Source organism: Psittacula echo (assembly GCF_963264785.1).
Source record: "Psittacula echo genome assembly, chromosome: 3".
Classification (NCBI taxonomy): domain Eukaryota; kingdom Metazoa; phylum Chordata; class Aves; order Psittaciformes; family Psittacidae; genus Psittacula; species Psittacula echo.
Window position 1 is genome coordinate 109,762,540 of NC_137736.1, and position 27,214 is coordinate 109,789,753.

General features: G+C 38.5%; 1 protein-coding gene across 1 annotated transcript in view; it reads right to left on the minus strand.

Annotated features, from left to right (window-relative positions):
- Window positions 1–822: 822 nt before the first annotated feature.
- Window positions 823–27,214, minus strand: part of IFT88 (intraflagellar transport 88) — a gene marked incomplete at its 3' end in the record, with an annotated part of 49,801 nt that continues 23,409 nt past the window's right edge. The window contains exons 19-26 of the mRNA XM_080612355.1: window positions 22,849–22,999; window positions 21,617–21,732; window positions 18,734–18,786; window positions 17,230–17,295; window positions 15,695–15,801; window positions 9,519–9,573; window positions 1,624–1,719; window positions 823–944 (exon numbers count right to left, since the gene is read on the minus strand). Coding sequence (XP_080468481.1) covers window positions 823–944; window positions 1,624–1,719; window positions 9,519–9,573; window positions 15,695–15,801; window positions 17,230–17,295; window positions 18,734–18,786; window positions 21,617–21,732; window positions 22,849–22,999 — 766 coding nt within the window. The remainder of the gene's footprint in view (window positions 945–1,623; window positions 1,720–9,518; window positions 9,574–15,694; window positions 15,802–17,229; window positions 17,296–18,733; window positions 18,787–21,616; window positions 21,733–22,848; window positions 23,000–27,214) is intronic.

The following is a 27,214-nucleotide window of genomic DNA, read 5'->3' on the forward strand; positions in this document are numbered from 1 at the left end:
ATGTTATTATTTAACGTCTCAATGACTGCAGATCAAACATGTTCTGTCCATACGCCAAATAACGATTTCTGTAACTAACATCTTTGCACACACTCAACCAAGGCTGTACAAACCCTCAGCTACCTCTGTGTAGTCAGGGCCACAACCCCCAACATAAGGTTCACAATCTAATCCAATTGGCAATACTAAACAAACTAGACTGAAATCCTGCCCACTCTGACCACTCAAAATAAATAAAAAATGAAACCTCATCTTTGTAACTGCAAAAATACCCAGGAGATTGCCATGAGACTGCAAAATGGCCCTAGTTCAGGTAAAGATAGACTAAAATTAAGATGCTTTCTTCAGTGTCAGTATTAAGTGCTTTGCTGAACTGGGGCCTTAAAGATGACCAAGATCATATCCAAACATTTTCAGAAAGTCAATTTGGAAGCCTTAAATAAATTCTAGCTTTGGATGAAGGATACGGGACTTTCAGCCTTACAACATTGCTTTGAGGTATTTCACACTGAAAGGTGAAATTTTAGAGGCTGCTGTGTTTCCTATTATCACTAGACATATCTCTGAAAGCAAAAGCTTTACAAATTTGGTACAGCTTGCCATGAGTAACTGTAGTTTTTATGCATGACTGAAATAATCTCAGCATTTATTAAAAAATAAAAACAATTATAAAAGATTGCAACTTCAAATCCATGTGTTTAATGTAAAATACCATATACCCAAAGTGTTTCACAAAGATTTTATCAAAATCCAGGTCATCATGGATCAAAGTGTTTTTGCTAAAAAATTTAAAAGGATAAAAAGTTGTGAGTGGACCATATGCTACTCTGGAAGCATATCCTCTCCTAGTTCTTCATCAGCAAAGTCATCTTCCTCAGCTCTTTTTCTTGCAGCAGTTTTTGGTCTTTCTGCTTGTGGGCCAAGTGGATCTATATAGGAGACATCTAGGTTTTAAAAAAATACATTTGAAACAGTTACCCACAAGTAATTTTAGCTTTGTTTCAAACATATATAATCAAACACAAGGGTGAGGTTTAGCATTATACATCTGTAAGATATGTCATTACACATCTTGTCTTTGATATGCAGACCAGAAAGAGGTATGAACAGAAGAACAAGATACGGCATTCAGGATAACTGGGCAGGCATGCCCCATGAGCAAAGTACCTGAGTGCTAGTGATAGGAGCTTTGTTCTTAAAGATAAAGTTATCTTATTACAGTCATTAAGTGAGAAAAAGACTTAGGAAAAGTGCATGGAGCGGCAGTACTGATGAGCTGGTTAAGGAAGGGCATTTTAGGAAATACCACGTTCCACATGGATTTGGATTTTTAAACTCCTTTGAAAATTCAGTCTTAGTGAAGAACTTCTAACTGCAGAACCACGAGAACTGGCAGCAGATGTATCAAAAGTAGTAAGTATTTACATGGGCCACATTTCTTAATATTTACTATTACTTTATAGTGAGCTCTAAACAATGAACATAAAGCCACTCTTCACATTTATTTTACAAGGAAAATGTATTTCTAATTGTCTAATTTACATGTTCTTCCAATAACTTATTTTTTCCATTTCCCCATCTTTAAGGGCCAGTAAAGTAAGAAGGTGTAAGATGCCCACTTACCTATTTCTTTACAGACGCTACTTTCATAGGGTTCCCTTGTTTCAGGAAAAGCTTTTAGTCTGGCATTCAGCCTTTCCCCTTTGGTGCCACCACTATCTGGGAGGGGGGAGAAGTTGAAGACAAATAACATGCTGTTACTTTCTATGAAATCCCTATACAAGGGCAACATAAATTCAGCTACTATCTGTCAAACAAGATTTGGATGAAGTCATCTTTTCATGATGGATACAGTACTTATTTGTAATAGTGGTCATTAAAACACAACAGACACTGTGTCTACACGTGTGTGTTTTAATTTGAAATACATATACATATACAGCCTTATTTACTTTGGAGTAAACACATTAAAATATTTCTGCTTCAAATGCCGACATTTCAGTTGCTTATACATTACAGTCACATTTTGGAGTTAAAATAAGCATGATAAATATAAACACTGTCACAATGTATATGGACATTTCATACATCTGTGTGCTTACTAATATGTTAGTATGATCCACCTGTCGAATACTGTCAAGATTAAATACAACACTAAGATTGCTTTTAATTAGAAGAGTATATTTGGCATGTGCTGTCTGCATGGCAGGCAGGTACAGTTCATGTACACAGACCATCCTGGCCCTGCATCTTGCTGTAAACACTGCTGGCAGCTCAGCTTGCAGCAGGGCCCCAAGGAATGTGTCAGCTCCAAGGGCTGCCTCCTGCCCAGACGTCAGATTAACATTCTCTTGCCACAGCAGTATTCCAGACACTTTAAATATTCTGTTCACTTCTGAATCTCTTTCTCACATTCATGGCAAGCTTTCAATCTCTTCTGCTACAACAAATTTTAATGCAATTTTTCTCCTAGGAGAAAACTTTTCATGTTTGGCTTGCTATATTTACAAGGCAAGATATGCCATGCAGCCAAATACAAACACGCTTATTTACAATACAGAACAATGCTGTTACTAAAACTCCTCCATCTGTATGGAGGAAAAACGGGTTTAATTCAGCAAACATGCATTACAAAGTCTGGACTTGGCGACACACTTCCATTGTATTGTTTACTATAAATGTTCTTTTCATAAATGCTGTTACTATTAAAAAAACCCAAAACAAACCAAACCCAAAACCTCTTCCACAAAGATGACAAACCTTTATTTCTCTATAAACACCACTGCAGACTTCAGTTTACTCAGAATTGCAGGACAATGTCTCTGCTCCAAGAAAGATTTAACACAGTCACGTGTTAAACACTTAGTATGTTTACAAGACACAAATTACAGTCGAAGTGTTGAAGCATGGAAAATCTATTTTAATGTACATCAGCCTCCCTTGGATCAATTCTCACTGATAGGTTTAATAGAAGAAGTGAATGCTTGATGAAGGATTTGAAGGAACTTAAAATAAATCAATGGGTTTGATTGGGAGGGCTCAACAAACAGGTTGTAAAATGACAAAAGGGCTGCATCTTGATTTCAGTGGGCTTTGGACACCCCTGCACAACAAGGAGGTGCGCACTGAGCTTCAAAGATTGTATGGATGAAAACATTCTGTGGTCAGTTTAGAGGAGAATACAGAACATTTTAACAGGGAGAGAAAGAGTACGACAGAAGCAGGCACAAACTCTTGTGCAATGGAAAACAAGTAATTTACAAACTGGTGAATAAAGTTGCAAGAAGCAGCAAGGAAATGCGAAGACAGGAACAATACAGCAGCAACTACACTAGGAGAAGACTGAACTAGTGAAATAAACTCCATAGGTTTAGTTGGTTGGTTCCAGAAAGGAAGAACTGGGTGTAACAACAATATAAGAGGAAGAAGCTGGCATAGCAAAGGTTTTCAACTGTGAAGGAGAAAAATACACAGCTTTTAGTGAAAGTACCAGAAGAAGGCAAAAGATTTTATATTAACTAAAAGAAGAAAAAGAAGTATACCAGTCAAACCAAAATGGCTGTGATAAACATAACACTGGAAGTTACGTGTACTTCTTACTGCCTTAAACCAGCCGAAACCAGAAGCATTCTTGGGCATCCTAGGACCCTTAAGTTTTATTAGGACTACATCCAAGATGGGAATAAAGCAGCATGTCCAAAATTTGAAGCTGGATTTCCCTCCCTTTTCTCTGTCCATCTACTGGATGTCCAACCTTTGAAGTATCTAAACCTCACCAACTGCACCCCCCACCCCCACCCCGGCATGGCTCTGATGTTTCTTAAGCACTTACTGCTGTGATTGAGATGCCCAAACCACCATCCTGAGCAGCAAGATGCCTGCCTGATGTTCAGCATGTAATCTTGGTGCCCAAGCTTCCCTTTCCATTTATGAGTCAGTACAGTAAACGGAATTGTGAGTGCTGTTACAGTGAGCAAATTTAGTTGTTCACACAAATGTAGCTTTTTTAGGTTTCAGACTTCAGTCAGTTGCCCAAACACATTATTTACTGTGTTTAATGTGCTTAATCAACTCACTGAAGGGTTAGATTGAAGCTAGAAGCAGCACAAGGGAATCAGCAAGAATATATGCCCAGGAATGGGAAAGAAAAGAAATGCTGGAAGGGGCTGGACTGGTCTTCCCTGAAGTTGCAAGTTATTCAATCAGTATATTCCACCTCGACTAAAAGCACCATGGAAAAAAACTATGAAGAGTAAACGCCTATGGGCACAGTGTCCTCTTAACACTTAAGATATAAGAACATAAGGATGCCTTAATAGATTAAAGATCTATCTAAACTGGCTTATTGTCCATACAAAAGAATGACAAGATGCTTAGGGAAGAGCATCACAAGTAGAGCAAGCATATATAGTAGCTCTCCAAGAATAATTTCCTAGCCTGCCAACAATCTGTAAATCAAGCATACGTTTGAGGGCTGGGGGCTGCTCTTCATATTTAATAATGGATTGATTCCTCAAGAATTTGTTCAGTCTTCCCTGAAGCCTCTGTGAAATTTTTGCATCCAGAACAAACTGAGATAAGGAGTTCCATCTTTCATTTACTCTGAACCTACCAATCTAGCCTCATCTTGCCACAGAAATGAGTACCCTGCCCTTTCTGCCCTGCCACATACTGTCAAGTGGCAGCAGGCTGTGCTAAAGCAGGTTACTGGCATGTTTAAAACTAACCTAATGAAAATTATTTTTTTTTTTTTTTTTTAGGAATCTCACTGGTTGCAATCACAGTGGTGGATACTGTATTAGAAATTCCTCCAGTATTACAAAGGACATAAATTAGAATTTTTAGTACCATTTTACTGGTATTAAAGATACCAAAAGGTAAGGTTGTTTAGTAATCTGCCTCCTCTGGAAAATATTTATGCTACAAAGTGCATAGTGGGCTAATGTTTTGAAAGACTACAGGTGCTTCACTAAATCCATAATGTACTTAAATGCAACTCTGTGTATCTTTCATATTTGGGATGAAGACTCCACCTCTGGAGAAGAGGGAGCTTTGGTTTGATCAAAGAGAACAGCAAGTTCAGTGTAACAGGCAGAATGTGAAAATGGAGAAACAGCATGGGAAGTAGATGCAAGTTCCTTTTGATTTGAAATTCTGTTAAATAAAAATCAACACTGTTTCTGGTATGTCAGTTCAGATAGCTCCTTAGGTGATTTCAGTTGCAGAAAACAGATTTTAGATGTTTTTCTTCACTCAGGTATTTTCCCTGTCGATTTATAAAAAACCTAAATCCTCCCCACTCTCAGCCAATGGAACCATCCCACAATGATTTGTAAATAATGAGGTGTGAACAGGCACACAAAACCTACAAAATATAAATTATTTCAAAGTCCTGGCTACAGGGTAACAAGAGAACCACTTGCCTGTATTACAGTGAATATTGAGATGCTTACAGCCCTAACATCTATAATGTGCTTCCATATGATATGACCAACTCTATGGGCTGGTAAAGGGTGCTTGACTATGGGATGTTTGTTTGAGATGGACAAAGCCATTTCTCCACTGACACTGTCACAAGTGAAAATGAAAAAGGGAAAACGACACCTTAATTATTCTTGCATGGGTTCCTTTCCAAATTCATCTGGCTAAGCTGAAGTAACCAGGAGGATGAAAAGTGCTCAGCCTTTCATGTACTGAGTTCAACACTGCTTCTTTGGGCTCCTGTCCGAGACTGCATGGCTCCTCTCATCCAGTACAAAACTCACCATTCACAGAGCAAGGCAAATGCAGAGACCAAGTAAACACTCCCATGGTAATGTATTCCTTAAAGTCATACTTTTCGTTATCTATGAAATGCCTTATGCTATTGAACAGTAAAAGTCTCTTAGGGTAGTAAAAACTACAGTGCCTGAACTTCCAATTTCTGGATGTTACTATCACATTTCTGCAAAACACAAAAAAGATGAGCATGAAAACAAGAAAAGATTATTGGAAAGGAAATCTTTGAGAACTGCCTAACCTCAGATGTACTGCTAGCTCCCTCCAGGGGTTTGTGTTTGTTTGTTTGGGTTTTTTTGTTTGGTTTGTTTGGTTGTGGGGTTTTTTTTGTTTGGTTGGGGTTTTTTTGTTTGTTTCTTTTGGGTTTTTTGTTTTGGTTTTGTTTTTTCTCCTTTTTTAAATTAAGAAGAGGAATTTTAAGGGACTGTACCAATGTCATCTGCTTCCAACATGATCAGAAAGATTACAAGTCATAAATCTGATAATGTGGGAAGAAGGCAATTTCACTTTTTATAACAACAGGGAACAAGCGTGTTCAATTTTGGGTAGGCCTTTTAGATTTCACGCTTATCCTTCTCACAAAAGTAGACTTTAATTGACACAGATCTAGATGTCAGTTTTCTTTTTCTCTATTTTTCCATTCTGTCTTTTTTTTTATGATTTATGCATCCATGCATAATCATAACTTCAAATTATGCTTTGATGCATCTCATGCACCTTTTTGTTTAATTTATATTGGCAAAGTAGTAGGTGTTCTATGAAGTATAAACACTGCTGACTTAAAGTTCTCTTCCCTCTTAGCTTCCTCTTTAAAGGCAATTTTAGATCATATTTCCTAAACCAAGGAAGCCTGATTTATTAATACTCCTAATATAGATAACCATATAGGGACAAAATACTTCGGGGAAAAAAAAATCCGTTGTGAATGCCAGCAGGTATGGGGATAGTGAGCTAGTAAAACGAAAGAAATAAAACATGCATTATACCTAAAATATCTGGAATGCATACACACTTTATTTAGCTAGTAAGTACTTCAATTTAGCTAGCAAGTACTAAACTAAGGAGGATTCCATACTTCACTGGGTTCAGTCATGATGGCAAGTCCCTCATACAGGGTGGGAAAATGATCCCTTTTGCTCTTGGCAGCAACACTGGGAAAGGCTAATCTTAAAATATACACAAATGTTTCTTTTTTAAAAAAAAATTTTGAAGCCATTAGTTTATCAAAATTGTACTAAGATTCTGAAATAAAACAACCCATGTTTATACTTCATATGTGACTTCACTGCAAAATACAGATTCATAATCTGGTGAATAATGCCAAACATCGGACAAAATCACGTTTGGGTCTTCAGATTTCTCTCAGTCATCCTCAGTAAAAGGCAGACAAACTACACCACAGCCCTTAACGTCTGCTGCTGTGAGTTTGCAGTTTCTTCACTGCTAAAAGTTCCCCAGAGTCAATCCTAGTGGTTAAAAAATGCATAATGTGCTTGACTCCTCCTAAAATTGCAGAAGTTGTACATCTCACCACAACTTTTAATGAGGAATCCCAGCAGAAAGTTAACTCCAGGCTCAATACAGGACCTTCTTTGTACCTCTGCTTGTTTGCCAAGTCATATCCAGAAAGGCTGGATCTTTGGCACTAAATTTGTATAATGGAGACTTCTCAAATATGTTCTTATACAGACTTGTTCCCAAACTGCTTTTTCCTATTCTTTCATAAATTTGATGTCATCTCTTGAGCCACAATCTAAGAGTTATTGATAGGACAAATTGTAGGTCAATTCTGACCCTGGTTACCCTCTCATCCTTTTTATGTTGGCATCTTAAATGTCTGCATTTGCTCTTCTTGCATTATTCTCATTATGGAGAGAAAGAGTAATGCCTTGGAGTCACTAGAATTTGCAGCCAAAGTTCCTCATGTGATCAACTTCAGAGTGGAGGGAAGGGATTTTTATATATTTTGTAATTTTTAATTTTTAAAATAAGACAACTTTCCATAGAGTCTTCTGTCTTTAAAAGACAAATTGGTACTTTGGAGGATTAATATTGTCTTTGCATCTTTCCAGCTTGATCATTATTTATATCCTCTTTTGCTAAATTACTTACCCTCTCCTTTTCCACTAATAAGTGTAGAGATAATTACACAACATAGCTGTAAGAAGAGAGACCCTTTGTGCCATTTACCTATATGCCTTTTGCAGTGTTTTGCGCAGCTGTCAATATCCTTGCCTGCTACAAATGCTACTCTTAATTTCTATTTATTATATGCCATAGTGCTTCTCCACTTTATGACAGAAAACAGGTACTGATGTGGTCTCACGCTGCTGTTTTGCTGGCACCTCCAGCTGGCTGCCTGATCCTTACGTAACAAAGGAGAGTTCAGAAATGTTTCCATCCTTCTCTGTTACCAAAATAAGGAATTTCACCCCAAGAACTACTTTGGCCTGGGGCACAGAACTGGTAAAATTCAATCCTAGGTGAATGGTGTTTTTGCTACACATCAAAAAATGATTTAAAAGCTTCCATTGTGCAACTATTGAGCTAAAAAAAAAAGGGATGAGATCTCTTTTAAGCATCCAACACTCATTCTTAACCCTTAAGAGAACCCAGGAGAGCAGTCTTTATAAATGGAGCATCACACAAGGGTTATGATTACGCTAGGAATTTCCATGACCCTACAGAATTGGATAAATGTAGTAAAGCTATGTAGACGAAGAAATAAAATTACCAAGTAAGAAAAAAAGAATCTGTAAATTATTTCTCTGCAAGAAGAAGGGAAAAGAGGCAAGAATTTACAGAGAATATCTTTTTATGATGCCCACCAATATTAAGATAAACCAAAAGCGGAATACAAAGAAACTATTTCCTTTTTGAGTCAAAATAAGGATATTTTTGCCAGCTGTCTGAAGTAGCCTGAAGTCTGCTAGTTTCCTTAGAAGAGCAGTGGGGAACAGTTAGGTTTAACATTACTAACATTCTGTGGATTTAATAATGGGAGGGAAAAATCATTAGCCCTCTAAAATGCAGACTACTAAGTAGAGGAAAGACGAAGCAGGTCAGTTTCCAGACTTATATGGCTGAAGTTTTACATTTATGAAAGTCAGCATTGTAAATCTATAAAGGCAGAAAGACTTGGTAGTCAGAAAGCAAGCTTTCCTCTATGGAAGACTCTAGTACTTCAACTTTGCTGTACTGGGAAAAGGGGAAGGAGCTCAAATATAGTACAAGTGTATTCTCCTTCTTATGGAGCAGGTTGCATAAAACAGCTTCTTGAACTTTTGACAAACACCTAATGTAACAGGCTAGATGGCAGGCACAAAACTCCCTTTCCTCCATGTTAAAGACTATGAATTCTTGTTTCTCATGGGTTATATGTTCTGTTTTGTTAAAATAAATTATTCCTTTGAGTAAATATTCCAGAGTTAACGGGATAAAATGTTCAAATCCACAGTACTGAAAATAAGTAGAAATTTAGCTTTATGAATACACTGAGATTTGTATATAAAGCACAAAGCTTAGACCAAATGCATGCTGCTATAGCAGTTGAAGTTTCATACAGCAATGAGCTAATCAAAATGTGTGACAATTTGTGAAGTACTCCCATATTACTCCATGCATGTTTGTGTGCATTTCAGAATGTAAGGGGGTTTTACAAACACTTTAAGAAAAACTGATTTCTTTAAAATCCTGTCAAATCTGCTATTTAAGCAGAAGCATTAGGTACTTACCACCACCAGTATTTCCTTCTCTGCGACTACGTGCACTGCCATCTCTGCCAGATTTAATGCGCTGGAGAACAGTCAAAAAGGTTTGAAGAGAACAGAACAAAACCTCTATTTAGTAATATACAGTAGAGACAATTGAAAACTTAACTTATTAATAAAACAGTATGAGAACATTAATTTAGGCTTGCTAAACTGTAACTAATAAACCTTGTTTTTTCAATGCACAAAAATGTCCCTAAAATCAGTGTTAAATCCCGTGTTTACATAAAACAAGAGGTCTGTGAAATTCAAACAGAGTATCTCAAAAATTATTTTTCTTCAGATAAAATTTATACAAGGAATGTGTGCAAAAAAAAGTTCAGATGTACCTTTGTAAAGTACAGCTGAAAAAACAGCCAACATAGCCCTTCTTGGACAAGTTCAAAGTAGCCTCTGCCTATTAACATCTTGTAAATCCCACAAGCGTTTTATTATTGTAAAGATTCAAGGGGAGGAAGTAAGGAAATCTATAAAAAGAACTATTCACCCCATATATTTTAAATTTGGAATACTTGGCATGCCACTGTGCTTCACAGCAAAATTTAATTTGCTGTTGAGTGTTAAATGCGAGATAAAGGTGAAGGTAAATACTTTAAAAGCTGTGTTTAAAAAGCCAGCTCTCTTGCACTGAGGAAGGTACCATAAACATCTTCCAGCTGTGGGGCTTTTAGTGTAATTTGAAAACTTCAACAGTTTATCAAAGCAATACCTCTGTATCACATAGCGGACTTGTCTTCTGGCAAAACACCAAATTTCTCATGTATGTACCTTGTCAATTACAAGAAGGTACGTCTGGGTGAGGGACTTTTCAATGGGTAGGTATAAAAACTTGGTGTTTGCAGCATTCAACTGTTAATAAAGTAATCTCTTCATCTCATTTAAAAATACGAATTCGGGATCTGATTAACACACGTGCACACTATCTAACCATGTATTCAGGTCAATTACTGTGGCTTTTTCACTCATTTTTCATCAGAAAAATACCATGGAATCTGGCAAAGTTGGAATGACACAGAAGAAGTGAACGAACTTTCATGACTCATGCCAGCAGAAAGAGGAAGAGCCCTTAAATCAAAATTCATAGGAGTCAGACAGGAAAGCAGCAAGCCTATCATGAAACCAGGAATGGTCCTGGAGCAGCCCAGTCTGGGACCAGAATTTCTCATGCTTTTTATTTATTTTGGGAAATCCTCAAGTCTAAAGTATGTTCTCTGAGTTTTGTATTAAATATCCTATTCATAGTCCTGTGAAATAGCACATATTGGTCCTTCAGGAAGCATGTTCAGACTCTCCAAATGTTGAATGACTGACAAGTCTGCCAGTGGAAGCTCAGCTTCTGTCTGCCAGAGGGAAGTGGTCCCTGTATGACAGAGCCCTCATGGCATTTACATCCGAGGGCTTTACTCCCAAAATATTATAGAAGCACTACAGCTTAAACCATATGACTAAATCCTGTAAAGTTCCAAGTGAGTAGTTTATAAGTCACCCCATTTTAAAAGCAGACATTTAAAATAGGCCCAATGTTTTCCACGCTATAAATGCCTATTTCTCTCCCATGACTGCAAAAGACATCTAGGATGATTAGTCCAGATGTAGATATCTGAAGGTAAAGGCAGTAAATCCCCCTCGTCCCTCTCCCCCACGTTTGCACCTATGACCACTGCTTCACACCACTACCAATTAGGCCCTCACTCACAGTCATTAAGCCCACTGAAAGGAAATAAATAGCAATGTGCATATACATCAGTGCTAAGAAGGTTGTGTGAACTTTTACACTATTATCTCTCTTTTTTAAACTGAAACATGAAAAAGGAAGATTAATGTGGTTAGGAGGGAAAAAAAAAAAAAAGAAAAAAAACCCCCAGTATACGAAGGTTACAGAAAAATCCAACGCTGTGAGAGTCAGGGAGAAAAACTTCTACACAGAATGAACCCCACAGATGTTCCGAGGTTCTTGGCTGGATGTATTTAACAACTTGTCTGTATTTGAGAACCAAGTGCAATAAGTCTTCTGGAATATTTATTTTGGTATAAACTCCATGTGGATATACTTATTCTGGAAAAAACAATGATAGAATAGCAAATGTTGATAAATTTCTACAGGAAGACAAAGCCTGTGTGCAGACTTTGAAATGTCACTATATTACACTAGCATTTATCTTTTCTCTCTTTACTGGGTGCAATCAAGAAATCATGGGTTGGTCTGAAATTAGGAGCAGGAACTGAACTGTATCTGGTATTGCTAACTGAAACCAATGTTCCTATTAGAAACTTAGGTGGTTGAATATTAAAATATGGTAATTTTAGAACTTTAAAGTATAGTTTATGACTATACATTCATGAATGACATAAGGAAGTTCTTCGGACAAAAATACCTAGTAATTTCCAAAGCCAGATGGTAGACATAAGACTGAAAAACACACACACACAAACCAACCAAGCACAGAAGAAAAAAAAAAACCAACCTCAAAGCAGGGGATGGGAACCCAGATGTTAGCAAAAAAGAACTGCAGGGCTATTATATGCAAGACACCATTGACATTGAGATCCTGTCCCAGAAAGATACTCAACGTCTAATGCAGGACAGCAGTGTACTAAATCGCAGTAAGTTAACATAAACATCATACAATCAACTATGTTGGACATTTAAGATCATCAAGACCAACCATTACCCCAGGACTGCCAAGTCCACCACTAAACCATGTCACATGCACATTTTTTGAGCACTTCCAGGGACTGAGATTCTACCACTTCTCTGGGCAGCTTGTTCCAATGCCTGACCACCCTCTCAGTGAAGAAATTCTTCCCTAATTTCAAATCTAAACCTCTCTTATGAAGACAGGCTGAGAGAATTGGGGTTGTTCAGCCTGGAGAAGAGAAGGCTCCGGGAATGCCTTATTGTGGCCTTTTAATACATAAAGGGGGATGAGTGCAGAGTTTTTACTGGTGCCTGTAGTGACAGGACAAGATGCAACAGTTTTAAGCTGAAAGAGGGTAGACTTGCATTGGACATAATTTAAAAAACAATTACGATGAAGATAGCGAGACACAGGTTGTCCAGACCAGTTGTGGCTGCCCCATCTCTGGCAGTGCTCAAGGCCAGTTTGGCTGGTCTAGTGGAAGGCATCCGAGCCCTTGGCAGGGGACTTGGACTAGATGATCTTCAAATATCCCTTCAAACTCAAACCATTCTATGATTCTGCTTTGCAAGGTTACCTTGTAACAGGATAGAGTCACCAGACTCTTAAATAGGAATCCTGAATTATAATACACAGAGTGAACTTTCCATGCCATGCCTGAATTATGATCACTATTAAATTCTGAATTATGATCGCTATTAAAGTCTTAAAACAACTATGCCATAACTTGTGATACTATACATCTGTAGTGGATTCCACTGATACCTCTGTCATTCAGGTACCACTCACTAAGTCCCTTCACACAATGTAGTCAGAATGAAAAAGAATTAAACAATTTAAACATTATTTCTGTGTTACTAAAAATCTTTTAAATATTTTACTGGTAGCATTTTCCCCACCAGAAAGTACAGAAATGTGTTCAGGAAAGCTCCTGCTTCCAACATGAAATGAAAAAATGATGTGACAAATTATTATTTTCATATTCAAACATTAGCCACCTTAAAGGAAAAAGAACCCTCAACATTTGCAGATCTACTGTACCTAATTAACACCTTCAGTGTAAAAAATGTTGGAATTATATACAAGTAAACTGATAACCTCTCCATCCCCAGGGACCTCTTTCTTTTATTAGCTATAAAATAATCCAGTTTTAATTGGCTTCATCTCAGTTTTAAAGAGTAAAGCACCAGCATATTGGAATTTATTGCAAAGAACTATGTATGTCACCAACGTTGAACTATGTTTCCTGGAAACCAAGCAAAGCCTGTTTATCACACTTCAGAGAGATCTCTTAGTTGCTGAGTTTTGCAGAATAGGAACACTGTACGTGGTCATCTGTTTTGCTTACGGATACCATTATGGGAGAGATAAGGAGGAATATTAGTCTCACTACATTTGTGGGTTGCTTTTTTTTCCCCATTTTCCCAAGTGCTTTAAGTTTTACATTTTCTGAAAACTCAAACTGTAACCCAAAAAATATACTTCAACTACCTCCCACAAAGTAAGCCTGTAACATGAATTTGGAATGCTTGGATCAGTGTTTCCCTTTGTGAGTTTCATTTCTAAAATGTCCTAATGTACATGTACACATTCAGGCTCTCTGGAATTCAAGTAAAAGCAATTAAGGATGCCTTTACACATTATTTGACATCAAAAGTGAGCCAGTAAGTGTTTCTAGGAACAGAGTAAATTAGGTGAAACTTCATGTGTCCTAATGTGACTATGTAGCTTTGAGGCAATTCACTGGATATGAAAAGCAAGCTTGAATACCTTGCAGCACAACAGCATGGATAATGTTTTCCAAACAAAAAGCTGACTTTAATTTCAAAATCTTACTTTATCACAGGAACAGCAAGAAAACTATTCACACAAGTGCGTGCATCACACGTGCTCACTCCTCTGAATAGAACACAAGTTACAATCCCATGCCTTTCAGCCTGTAGCTTTTCCATGGAACTTCTTTTTTTTTTTCCAGTTTAAAAATTGACATTAATTTACTTCCATCTATGTAACCTGTCAATGTTACAACTTTGCATACAGCAAAAAGGAGTTCTACTGCATGGCCAAATTCTTAGGCTTCCCTTCTCTGCCTGTAGTTGCATTATTACTTGGCTCATAAATACACTTTATACAGTCTGGCAAATAAGTAGGAAAGATGACATTCCAGAGACATTGAATTATGCAGGTGGCTCCAGCATTTCCATCACATCCACATAATCCATCTTTCAATAATATTTAAAATCACAGGAAATCTGGTGCTTAAAAGCCATTCAGAAGTAAGGCTGATCAGTAGTTTAAAACTAAAAACCTAAACCCAACAAAACAGAAGCCTCTCCAAACCAGGAATTTAATATACAGTTTAACTATCATAAAGGCCATTTTAACTTCATCTATATAGGTAGTGAAACTGTATCACAGAATCATAGAATAGTTAGGGTTGGAAAGGATCTTAAGATCATCTAGTTCCAACCCCCCTACCTTGGGCAGGGACACCTCACACTAAACCATGTCATCCAAGGCTCTGTCCAACCCAAGGCTCTGTCCAACCTGGCCTTGAACACAGCCATGTGTGATGGAGCATTCACAACCTCCCTGGGCAACCCATTCCAGTGCCTCACCACCCTCACAGTAAAGAACTTCTTCCTTATATCCAATCTAAACTTCCCCTGTTTGAGTTTTAACCCGTTACCCCTTGTCCTATCACTACAGTCCCTAATAAAGAGTCCCTCCCCAGCATCCTTATAGGCCCCCTTCAGATACTGGAAGGCTGCTATGAGGTCTCCATGCTGCCTTCTCTTCTCCAGGCTGAACAGCCCCAACTTTCTCAGCCTGTCTTCATATGGGAGGTGCTCCAGTTCCCTGATCATCCTCGTGGCCTTCCTCTGGACTTGTTCCAACAGTTCCATGTCCTTCTTATGCTGAGGACACCAGAACTGTACACAATACTCCAAGTAAGGTCTCACAAGAGCAGAGGGGAAGGATCACCTCCTTTGACCTGCTGGTCACGCTCCTTTTGATGCAGCCCATGATACGGTTGGCTTTCTGGACTGCAAGCGCACACTCCTGGCTCACGTTAAGTTTTCCGTTGACCAACACCCCCAAGTCCTTCTCTGCAGGGCTGCTCTGAATCTCTTCTCTGCCCAACCTGTAGCTGTGCCTGACCCAGGTGTAAGACCTCGCACTTGGCATGGTTAAACTTCATCAGGTTGGCATCAGCCCACCTCACAAGTGTGTCGAGGTCCCTCTGGATGGCATCCCTTCCCTCCGGCGTATCAACCGAACCACACAGCTTGGTGTCATCAGCAAACTTGCTGAGGGTGCACTCAATCCCACTGTCCATGTCACCGACAAAGATGTTGAACAAGACCGGTCCCAACACTGATCCCTGAGGGACACCACTCATTACTGGTCTCCAGCTGGACCTTGAGCCATTGACCACAACTTTTTGCATGCAGCCATCCAGCCAGTTCTTTATCCACCTATAATCATAGAAAGAAACAAGCTTACCTGCTCTCTTATTTCTTTTAATTTTTCCACTTTCTTGAGCTTTGTCGTGTATTCCTGGACTTCTTTCATACCCATATCTGTGCAAAGATGAACTAAAAATCGAAGGCCTATTTGAAAAAGTGAAACATTTTTTGAAAAAGGCTTCCAAGCAGGTAACTACAAGTACACCCACCCTAACAGAACTGGACATACAGAATGGCAAACAATGCAAATAACTAGCAGTGCAAGGTGATTCTAGTCCAGTATTCCTGTACAAGTTGTGATATTTTGCAAATAACTTGACATTTTCTATGATGTAGCATCTATATCCATGAACAGTACAAATGCCATTTATACATGGGGAAGGCATAAGACATACTAACTTATCTGTGTCAGAACTATTGATGTTTGCAAAGTACTTTGAAAACTAGAAAGCGCAATAATGGTATTAAGTTATTACCAAGGAGTCACTATCAACAGCATTTTGTTGAAAACAATTTCCCAAATGCCAAGAGAATCAGAATGGTTCATTTTTTCTGTTGCTGTGGTTGATTTTTTTTAAGATTAGGATTTATATAATTAAAAAACCCCCAACAAACCAGACATGAAGATCGACTATAACTGCATGATGGAAGCAAAAGAACCTCTGAAAGCTGTCTCCTGAAATATTATACCAAGCCCTGAAAACATGGTTGCTATTCCTATGGGTTTGTCAACTTTCCTCTGAAGCAGAAATGAGCACGACATGACCCATTACTCTCCTGACTGTTTTCACAAGTATGTTATTTTATTTTTGTGCTGTTATTTTTCTGTTGGTTTAGGGAGTTGAACTTGTTCACTGAGGGATCAAAAAAGCATCAGAATAAGCATAAGGAAGATGGTTGGGAGCACATGGTTAGGGAGGAATGAGTGAAGAACAATTGTTTCAGCAGCAGAAAATTTTAAAATCCGTTAAATCGTCTAATTTCTGCCTTCATTTTGTAAGTTACAGAAACTACATTCAGAAAAATAATAGCATTCTAACAGGTTTACTAAATTTACTACCTGTCCTTCTCTTTTTAGCACATAATGATGATAGATACGGTCAGAGAAATTCTAACAGGTTACTAAATCCCTCTGAAATGCGTGACCATATGAATGTGACATTTTGCTTATAACTTTGAGGAGTCATACTACTGTATCTCTTTTGTACAACAGAAGTGTATGACAACAGTACGATTATGTATGAGCAGTGTGTTTGTTAAAACAGAATGATACATTTCATTGTAAAAAAGATTAAATAAATAACACAGTTATAAAACTTAGGAATTATGTATGAGAAAAAACTCAACCAATCCACTACAGTTAAAGTTAATTTTCATCTCTTCAGCATTACCTTAATATTTCTTAAATTATGCTTTAGCGTTGTCACAGAAAACATGCAGCATTAGCATGAATAAAAACGTTAGTTCATTAAAATATTTTTGTATGAAAAATACTTCCATCATACGACTACTGACACACATATTCAACGTAACAGTGTTTCCTCTGATAGCTGTACCACTCCACGAACTTACATTCAATGTTCTCCGGGAATTTTCTGTGAATGACTTTGTATTTCTCTAGAGCTTTCTGGTAGTTACCTGCAAACAAATCAAACATCTCCTATCCACATATCCAAATACAATAAGGAGTAACTTATGAGAAACTGGTACAGTTTAACGTTACTTCATCTTTTCAGTACGAGTACATGATTTAGTATTGTAAGACCTAGTTTTTGCTCTTTTTTGACCTGCTTCTAGGACCCCACTGTTGTATGAACAGCTAGACAAGCTGTATCAAACATACCAGGGCTCATCTGAGGCTGCATATGTATGGACTGGCCAAATAGGAATGTGTACCGGCTGAGCTCTGCCTGTCCATCCTTCCATCAGAATAGTAAATGTGTCTCTCCTCTTTGCCCAGATTCTGGTAGTAATTATTCTTTACAATTTTGCTTTCAGTTTTGGCTTGGCTTGATCATGATAGAAAGGACTGACAGATTCTGTGAATCTACAACCTCATATCCATAAAATATCTGACAATAAAGTTTGAGATATCACTGATTTTATTTTTCTAGTGTGAGGTAGAAATCAAATTGACCTGTTATGTGTTAACATGATAAGCTGGGAATTTTGCCAATGAGTCATACATGAACTAAAAAGCAGCCAAAACCATTGTGTTTCTTTTCTGGGAAACCAGTTAACATGTCTGGTTTTGGGTGGTGCTGACTGTTCTTAATTCACTGGCCTCCCTAAGTCATGTTTCTTTCCTCATTGTTGTATTAAATATCTTATCAAAGTGAGAAAATGCATTTATTTATTATGGAAGTCTGCTTTGCAAAGCTTTAAAGAAGCATAAAGAAGAGTGATAAAATGGGAAAGCAAGAAGAGTACCATTTACATCATCAAGTGTCTTGAATGCATTTTAGGTGGTACAAAAAACCCAGAAAGATTAGTCTCTTTCCATTTTGCTTACTGGTGTATTATATTCACAGTAAGAAAATACAGCACATTAAGACTGTCTTTGTGTAATGTAACTACTATTTTAATGTTGAAAAATTATACCTGATGTTGAAAATAGGAATTACACAACTTTAAAATCTAATTACTTATGTTAGATCAGATAGTAGTATAACTACATTGAAAAGATTTCTATCAGATAATTTATGCTGTACTAACTTCTTTATTTTACTTATTCAATAGCCATGGGCAGGGACACTTTCCACTAGACCAGGTTGCTCAAGGCCCTGTCCAACCCAGCCTTGAACGCTTCCAGGGATGGGGCAGCCACAACTTTTCTGGGCAACCTGCGCCACTGTCTCGTCACCCTCATAGTAAAGAATTTCTTCCTAATACCTAATCTAAATCTACCCTCTTTCAAGTTCAACACAGTTACACCTTGTCCTATCACTATAGATACTGATAAAACGTCTCCTTCTTTCTTACAAGCCCGCTTCCCTTCTCCCAGCTGAACAACCCCAATTAATTACAAAAACAATGTTACAAACCTCCAACCAATTACAAAAAGTACAGAACTTACCGCTTCTCCTGTAGCAACTGGCAACCATCAGGTGCCACCTCTCTTGTGTCGGTCTGCATACAGATAAATTAAAATTATGCACGCTGCCAAACAATGAATAAGCTAACTCACCTGCAGAGTATTGGTAAAGATCTACTATTAAACTACTTTTAAATTTTTTCACCTAACATACTGCCTTCCAAGGAAGAATTTAGCCTGCTCAATATACACAGAGTTTGCCCTCGCATCACATTCCTGTTCAGGCCTTGATGTCATTCACTTGTAGTCTTATATTATAGTCTTTCTCCTGGTCATGATTCTGTGCACCAGACACAATTAGTTGAGCTGACATATGAATGACTAATCTTTGTGTGAGGTACAGAACCATGCAATAGGGGAGAACAAAATTCTAAACTGTATTCTGAGAAGAAAGTCCCACAAGTAGGGTCCCATGCACACCCAAGGGATGGATCCCTGTCAGGAAGTACATACACTGCTTCAGACTCTCTTCTTCTGTCATCGCCTTGATGGCCTAGTTGGTACCTGTCCTTCTCTTTTTAGCACATAATGGTGATAGATATGGTCAGAGAAAATATTTGAGATGTTTGAGCATGTACACCAAAACTGTTGGACTCTCCTCATTCTTACCGAAATAATGTGAAAATTAGGGAATTTTCATGTCAACATTGTAAGGATGCTCTGTAAGTCAAAGCACTTTTCGCACATGGATAACAATTCAACAGTAGCACATCCCAAAAGCACTGTATGCCAACGTTTTCAGAATAGCTTTGCACTTATTTCTTCAGTTTTTCCCTCCAGTCACAGCACAGGCCATTTTTAACTCCAATTAATCTATTTGCCTGGTAGTTGCCAACGGGTTTACGAAAGACAGCTGCTTCATCTTTTTCAGTTTCAGCTGAATATTGCTTGCAAACAATAAAGGCAGCCAAGCAGACACCATAATTTTTTATTTTGCAGTTCAGTACAAAAATTCTAGAGCGAATAAACTGTCAGCAGCCAGAATGAGCTGCACAACTCCTTTTATTTATCATAGATTTGTGCAGGCTGGTAAAATGTCAAATAATAGAAAATTGCTTCTCAACTCAATGTCTAACATGGTATCTTAGACTGCAATTTAAAATGTAATTATTGTGATTAAACCACTGAATATACTAAACAGACTAAAAAAAAATTAAACTAGAAAATGCTGGTCATGGTTAAAATAAACCTAGAATTTTAAAATATAACTTTATTTACAATTAGTAGTAAATTATAACCCAAGATTCATACTTACCAATTAACATACCCAGATTCTATTTTTAATACCAAATAAACAGCAAAATACCTGTTCTGTTATCTACTATTAACAATCTTGGCCCCCAGAGAAATAATTTCTCTGTATTACAGATAGATTACAATTACAAATAATACTAAAGAATTTCATATGCCAGTTATTCATAATTACTTTACAATCCACATACTTCATGCATGGAATGAGTGCAACATGAAGCATAAAATATTTAGATCTTTGCCAAAACAAGATTATGAAATAATCCTTTTTAGTTTCAGCTGTTTCTTTCCAAAGCTTCTAAGAAGGCTGTGAATGCCAGCATATGCAATCTTATAGCTTGACTAAAATACTATTTTTGAAAGTGGCCAGTATTTATGAATAAAATAATACTGGCAAACCTTTGAACTGTGATTTCTGTGAACTGTCTCCAGTGTATTTTCATCTAATCTACAGTTCTATTTCTTTGTAAGTCCACATTTTCCTGTTTATTTTTGTTTCAATTTTAATTTATTTAAACCTCATATTATCTCTTCTGTGATTAATGTCTACTCTAACTCAAGCCCTTTCAAAATCAAAATTACCATTTTTTACTGAACTAATAACCTATTCACAGTATAAACTCTCCTTAATAATACTGTACAAATTTTTGTTCACATCTTGTTCATGCATGTCTTTTAGATTCACAGAACAAAAAGAATGTCAAATTTTATACCATCACAAGACAAGCAACAACCGAGTTTGCTTAGCCTGATTTTTAATTGGTTTCTCAAAATACCAAATAAAGAATGGAGTGAATTTTAGTTGCATGAATTTTGTTTGGCCTATTAACAGAAGAACAGTGTTTCCATACGAAAAGAATATATAGATGCCTTTTTAGAATTCTGCTTAAACTCTGGATTACAAATTTAAGTTTGACCAAATTTCTGTTTAGCTATTTGTCTGGTAAGCTTCCATTCTAATCTAAAACAAAACATATGGCCCATACACTTTCTTAAGTGCATCATATTCTGCTAAAGAACAATATCAGCAATTAATTTCCTGAACTCAAGATATTTCAAATATCTCTATCAGGATTGATTTGATCTGTCAACTTATTTTCACTGACCATTGGTAATTCTGCACTGCACATTTCTGCTTACTTCTACACCTTATTTGTAATATCCTTTCCATGGAAGGAGAATTTATGTTAAAAGTAGAAATACAGCAAGAACTGCTGAAAGATGCATTTATCTAAACCATCAAGTCCTCACCGCATGATAAAATAATGGAAAGGAAATATTTCACATAAAGCAACAGAGAAGGAGATCTTGGTGGCTTAGGAGAGCTGTTCCTCACTTTGTAGCAGTGTTTAACGGCAGAGGATAGAAAAAAGAGATTCTAACACCTATTATCTTGGGTCCAATGGAGGATATTACTTAACACTGAAATTGCACAGTAAGAGTAAAAACATGCTGTAGATTATTAGACAGTTGAGAAAATTAAATAATATCCCAAATATTTTTAACTTTGGTTTATTTACAGTATTAAAATTATCCAACTAATTTGTCTCTAGGTATACTTATGGATGTCTAATCATGAAATATTTGAGTAGGCATAGAATAACGATTACTTACAGGATAAGTGCTGCTCTTTCAAAGTACTCAATGGCTTTTTCACAAAACTGGGTTTCAATGTAATAGGCTCCAAGCCATTCAATGACCTCAATGTTTGAAGGGAAATACCGGTATGACTGACAAAATAGGAAACGTGAAAGAAACACAATTTTAGTGATAAGCAACATCTCTGTTACTTCTGGAATATCTTACTCAGGTGTTTAATTCTCCAGATGCCAAAACCATGTAATATATGAATGGAAGTAGTGTGCTACACTAACCAATCATGAAGAAAAAAAAAAAAAAAGAAAAAGGCATACCAATTTTTCTAATTACAGAATGCTTTTAAGAAGTTACCTAAGATGAGTCTGTCAAATTTTCCATCCAGCCTTATTTGAAAACTGTTATTTTAAATAGTTTGCAACAGCAAAAATGTTTACTTACATCATGTCTACATTTCAGTAGATTACCTAGAATATTAAAAAACGTTAACTAACACGTATACAATTCCACACTCAAACCAGTCTGCTGGAAAAGTCACTTAAAAGCATTCTTTTCTACAAAACACATTATGTACGTAAATAACAGTTTCAGCTTTTTAGAAGTTCACACTGAAACAGGCAACAAAATTATCATCAAGCACAACTCTCCACTAGTATTCAGACTGCAACACAGCCTTTGGTCATCCTCGCTTTACACAGAAGAAAAGAACTCTCAGACTGCAGCAAAGCAACTTCCTGTCTTATTCCTGTTTCTAAAACAGACTAATATCTACAAACTACAGACAATACTATAGCTGCTTTGAACTGAGAGAGGATGGCTATCTTTGGGCAACTGTGCATATATGAACTGAAACACATTATATATATGTATCTCCATATCCACTATATAGATACAGCTTCCAATCAACACAGTTATATTACACTCCTTTAAAATGAAATTTATTATATCTGTTCTTTATTTAATCTTAGGCTATATTTTAAATTAAAATTGTTAGGGGTCAATGTAAACATGAAAGTCTGAAGTCAAATACCATGTGGAAACACCAACTATGTGCTTCCTTAGGATCTGACTTAAAAATGTTAGATTTTGTCAACTGTCCCCCAAAATTACCTTTTTTTTCCCCCCCTTTTTCTGGATTACATTTTTAAAGGTTTAAATAAAAGTTTAATCAATTGTTAATTTGATATAGAAAGCTATGGCAAAAATTTTCCTTTATTATGACAAAGTGCATTGGAAAAACAATAAAGTACCTCACAATAGTAATGAAAAGCCTGGGATTTATCCCCTTCATTATCATATAATTTCCCTAGCTTTGAAAGTACATGCGGATCAGTCGGTACTACACTGATCAACTGCAGAAGCCACTCTATGGCTTGATTGGGATCTCCCATGATCTCATATCTGAGTTTTCTTCAGTCAAGGACTGATACCGACAATATTTTGATTTAGTCGTAATTCCTACTACTTTACATAATGTGATCCATATGTTGGACAATTACCTAGTCACTGAAGTGTGGAGATACACTGTCTTTTCTACACATTGTTTTCATAATTTCATTTGTATTATAAAGTATTTTTCCTATGAAGAAGAGAGAAATATTGAGAAGCTTTGGCTGCTCTTTTACCTTAAAAACACCTTGGGCTTGGTTCTCCTCTCTCTCTGTCACTAATTTTACTTTGACTTCCTCATTTATAAGAATCAAGTGTGAGCACCAGGTGATCTATCTGTAGCCTTCACAACTTGGTTAGTTTCTCATAATACGTTATTTTGTCCTAAAGCAACTGGTGAGGTAAACTGCTATCCTCAAAGTACAGACTTTTGCCTGCGGTGAAATTTTCTGCTGTATGTCTAAACAGCACAGCACAGATAGTGTACGATGCTGGTTCAGAGAACAGAGGCAGCTTTAGCTGAAATTAGGCCTACAGTATCCCCTCCTCCATCACCCTTACCTGCACAGATCTCTGCAGCAATGTGAGCTGTGGCTGCTGCCCAACATGTTTTTTTCAGTTTCTGCACCCTCCCCTTCATGAAGACAGCTTGCTAGTACTGGTGGAAAGAAGTTTTACATAGCAGTGGAGCAGAGAAACTCTTCCCCAGGTGGGAGTTGGGAGTTGTAGGGCCATTTATGTTGTTGTAAAAGAGCTATATGAGGAATAGAGATCACAGCCCCTTTGTATTTTTGGAGGTTACTTATTTTACTAAAATACATTTTTATTACCTTCACTGTTCTTAAAAGTGTAGTACAGCAAGTGTGTGCACGACTACGGGAGTATAATGTAGAAGGCATCACAGAAACATGGTGGGATAGCTCCTACAACTGGAGTGTTGGAATGGAAGGTTACAGGCTCTTTAGAAAAGACAGGCCTGGCAGGCGGGGAGGGGGAGTTGCTATTTATGTTAGGGATAGGCTGGAGAGTATGGAACTGTGTCTGGGGACGGGTGAGCAGTCAACAGAGAGTTCGTGGGTCAGGGTTAAAGGGAGAACAGCTATGGGGGACATTACTGTGGGGATCTGTTACAGACTGCCTGATCAAGAGGAATCTGTGGATGAAGTGCTCTATAGGCAGATAGGAACAGCCTCACGCTCACAGGCCCTTGTTCTCATGGGGGACTTCAACCACCCTGACATCTGTTGGAGTGAAGGTACGGCCCGGCACAAGCAATCCAGGAGGTTCCTTGATTGTGTGGAAGACAACTTCCTTCTGCAAGTAATAGAGGAGCCGACAAGGAGAGGTGGCATGCTTGACCTCGTGCTCACCAACAGGGAAGGGCTGGTTGGAAATGTGATGCTCCAGGGCAGCCTTGGTTGCAGTGAGCACGAAATGGTCGAATTTGAGATCCTCGGGACAGTGAGAAGAGCATGCAGCAAGCTCACTGCTCTGGACTTCAAGAGAGCAGACTTTGGCCTCTTCAGGAATCTGCTTAGTAAGGTTCCATGGGACATAGCCCTAGAGGGCAGGGGGGCCCAAGACTGTTGGTTGTTATTCAAGGATCACCTGCTCCAAGCTCAGCAGTGTTTCATCCCAAATAGAAGGAAGTGCAGCAAGAGGGCCAGGAGACCTCCTTGGATGGATAAGGAGCTGCTCAGGAAAATTCAAAGGAAAAAAGAGGCTTATAGAAGGTGGAAGCAGGGACAGGCGGCCTGGGAAGAATACAGGGATGCTGTTCGGGAAGCTAGGGACCAGGTGAGGAAGGCTAAGGCCCACTTAAAATTGAACTTGGCTAGGGATGTTAAGGATAACAGGAAGGGATTCTATAGGTACGTAGTGAATAAAAGACAGACTAGGGACAATGTAGGCCCCTCTGGAAGATATCAGGAGAACTGGCTACCCTGGATTTGGATAAGGCTGAGGTTCTTAATGACTTCTTTGCCTCAGCCTTCACTGGCAAATGCTCTGACTGCACCACCCAAGTCTTGGAAGGCAGATGCAGGGACTGTGAGAATGAAGACCCTAGGCCCACTGTAGGAGAGGATCTGGTTCGAGACCATCTTAAAAACCTAAACGTACACAAGTCCATGGGACCTGATGAAATCCATCCACAGGTCCTGAAAGAGCTGGCAAATGAAGTTGCTAAGCCACTGGCCATCATATTTGAAAAATCATGGCAGTCAGGTGAAGTTCCCGACGACTGGAAAAAGGGAAATATAACCCCCATTTTCAAGAAGGGGAAAATGGATGACGCGGGGCATTACAGACCAGTCAGTCTCACCTCTGTGCCTGGCAAACTCTTGGAGCAGATTCTCCTGGAAGGCATGCTAAGGCACATGAAAAACAAGGAGGTGGCTGGTGAGAGCCAGCATGGCTTCACTAAGGGGAAATCCTGCCTGACCAATTTGGTGGCCTTCTATGATGGGGCTACGAAACTGATGGACAGGGGCAGAGCAGTTGACATCATCTACCTGGACTTGTGCAAAGCCTTTGACACTGTCCCACATGACATCCTTGTCTCTAAATTGGAGAGACATCAATTTGATGGGTGGACCACTCGGTGGATAAAGAACTGGCTGGATGGCCGCACTCAAAGAGTTGTGGTCAATGGCTCAAGGTCCAGCTGGAGACCAGTAACGAGTGGTGTCCCTCAGGGATCAGTGTTGGGACCGGTCTTGTTCAACATCTTTGTCGGTGACATGGACAGTGGGATTGAGTGCGCCCTCAGCAAGTTTGCCGATGACACCAAGCTGTGTGGTTCGGTTGATACGCCAGAGGGAAGGGATGCCATCCAGAGGGACCTTGACACGCTTGTGAGGTGGGCTGATGCCAACCTTATGAAGTTTAACCATGCCAAGTGCAAGATCCTACACCTGGGTCGGAGCAATCCCAGGCATAGCTACAGGTTGGGCAGAGAAGAGATTCAGAGCAGCCCTGCAGAGAAGGACTTGGGGGTATTGGTCGATGAAAAAATGAACATGAGCCGGCTTCAGTGTGCGCTTGCAGCCCAGAAAGCCAACCGTATCATGGGCTGCATCAAAAGGAGCGTGACCAGCAGGTCGAAGGAGGTGATCCTGCCCCTCTACTCTGCTCTCATGAGACCTCACTTGGAGTATTGTGTGCAGTTCTGGTGTCCTCAACATAAAAAGGACATGGAACTGTTGGAACAAGTCCAGAGGAGGGCCACGAGGATGATCAGGGGACTGGAGCACCTCCCGTATGGAGACAGGCTGAGAAAGTTGGGGCTGTTCAGCCTGGAGAAGAGAAGGCTGCATGGAGACCCCATAGCAGCCTTCCAGTATCTGAAGGGGGTCTACAAGGATGCTGGGGAGGGACTATTCATCAGGGACTGTAGTGACAGGACAAGGGGTAACGGGTTCAAACTTAAACAGGGGAAGCTTAGATTGGATATAAGGAAGAAATTCTTTACTGAGAGGGTGGTGAGGCACTGGAATGGGTTGCCCAGGGAGGTTGTGAATGCTCCATCTTTGGCGGTGTTCAAGGCCAGGTTGGATGAGGCCTTGGGTGACATGATTTAGTGTGGGGCGTCCCTGCCCATGGCAGGGGGGTTGGAACTAGATGATCTTAAGGTCCTTTCTAACCCTAACTATTCTATGATTCTATGATTCTAAGTGGAATCTGGAGAGGATTTCACACATCCTCAGAAGCATTATTAAAGAAATGCAGTGAGTGGAGTATCACTGGTGATGTGCAAAGCCAACCCCTCCCCTCCTTAGCTTTTCAACCTGTTGAGCTTTTGCAGGGATGGGAGACAGTTATTTTTTTAAACATGCACTAACTAATCTGGAAACAGCTTTCAGAACAGAGCTTCACTTTCATTAACTGTATTATTTTTTTCTGAAAGAGTTTACTCAGTTGTGCTTACATCTGTCACATTATTTTTGTAATAAAATCAGCACCATTTTAAATACTCCAGGGCACAGTACTGAGTGTAAATATATTCCCTGCCATGTGCACAGTCTTAATGTATTTCTTCACTTGCTCCACTGGAAAGGTTCAAGAAGGTTCTAAGTTCTGTTCTCATTTTCACAAACATCAGAAAATGAATCTATGCATGATCATCCTAATTATAATGGACACTACAGTAAATTTCTAAGTCATCATGTCATGACTGATACACATTATTTCAGATTAAATGAGTCTACTAAAACCACCATCCCTTAT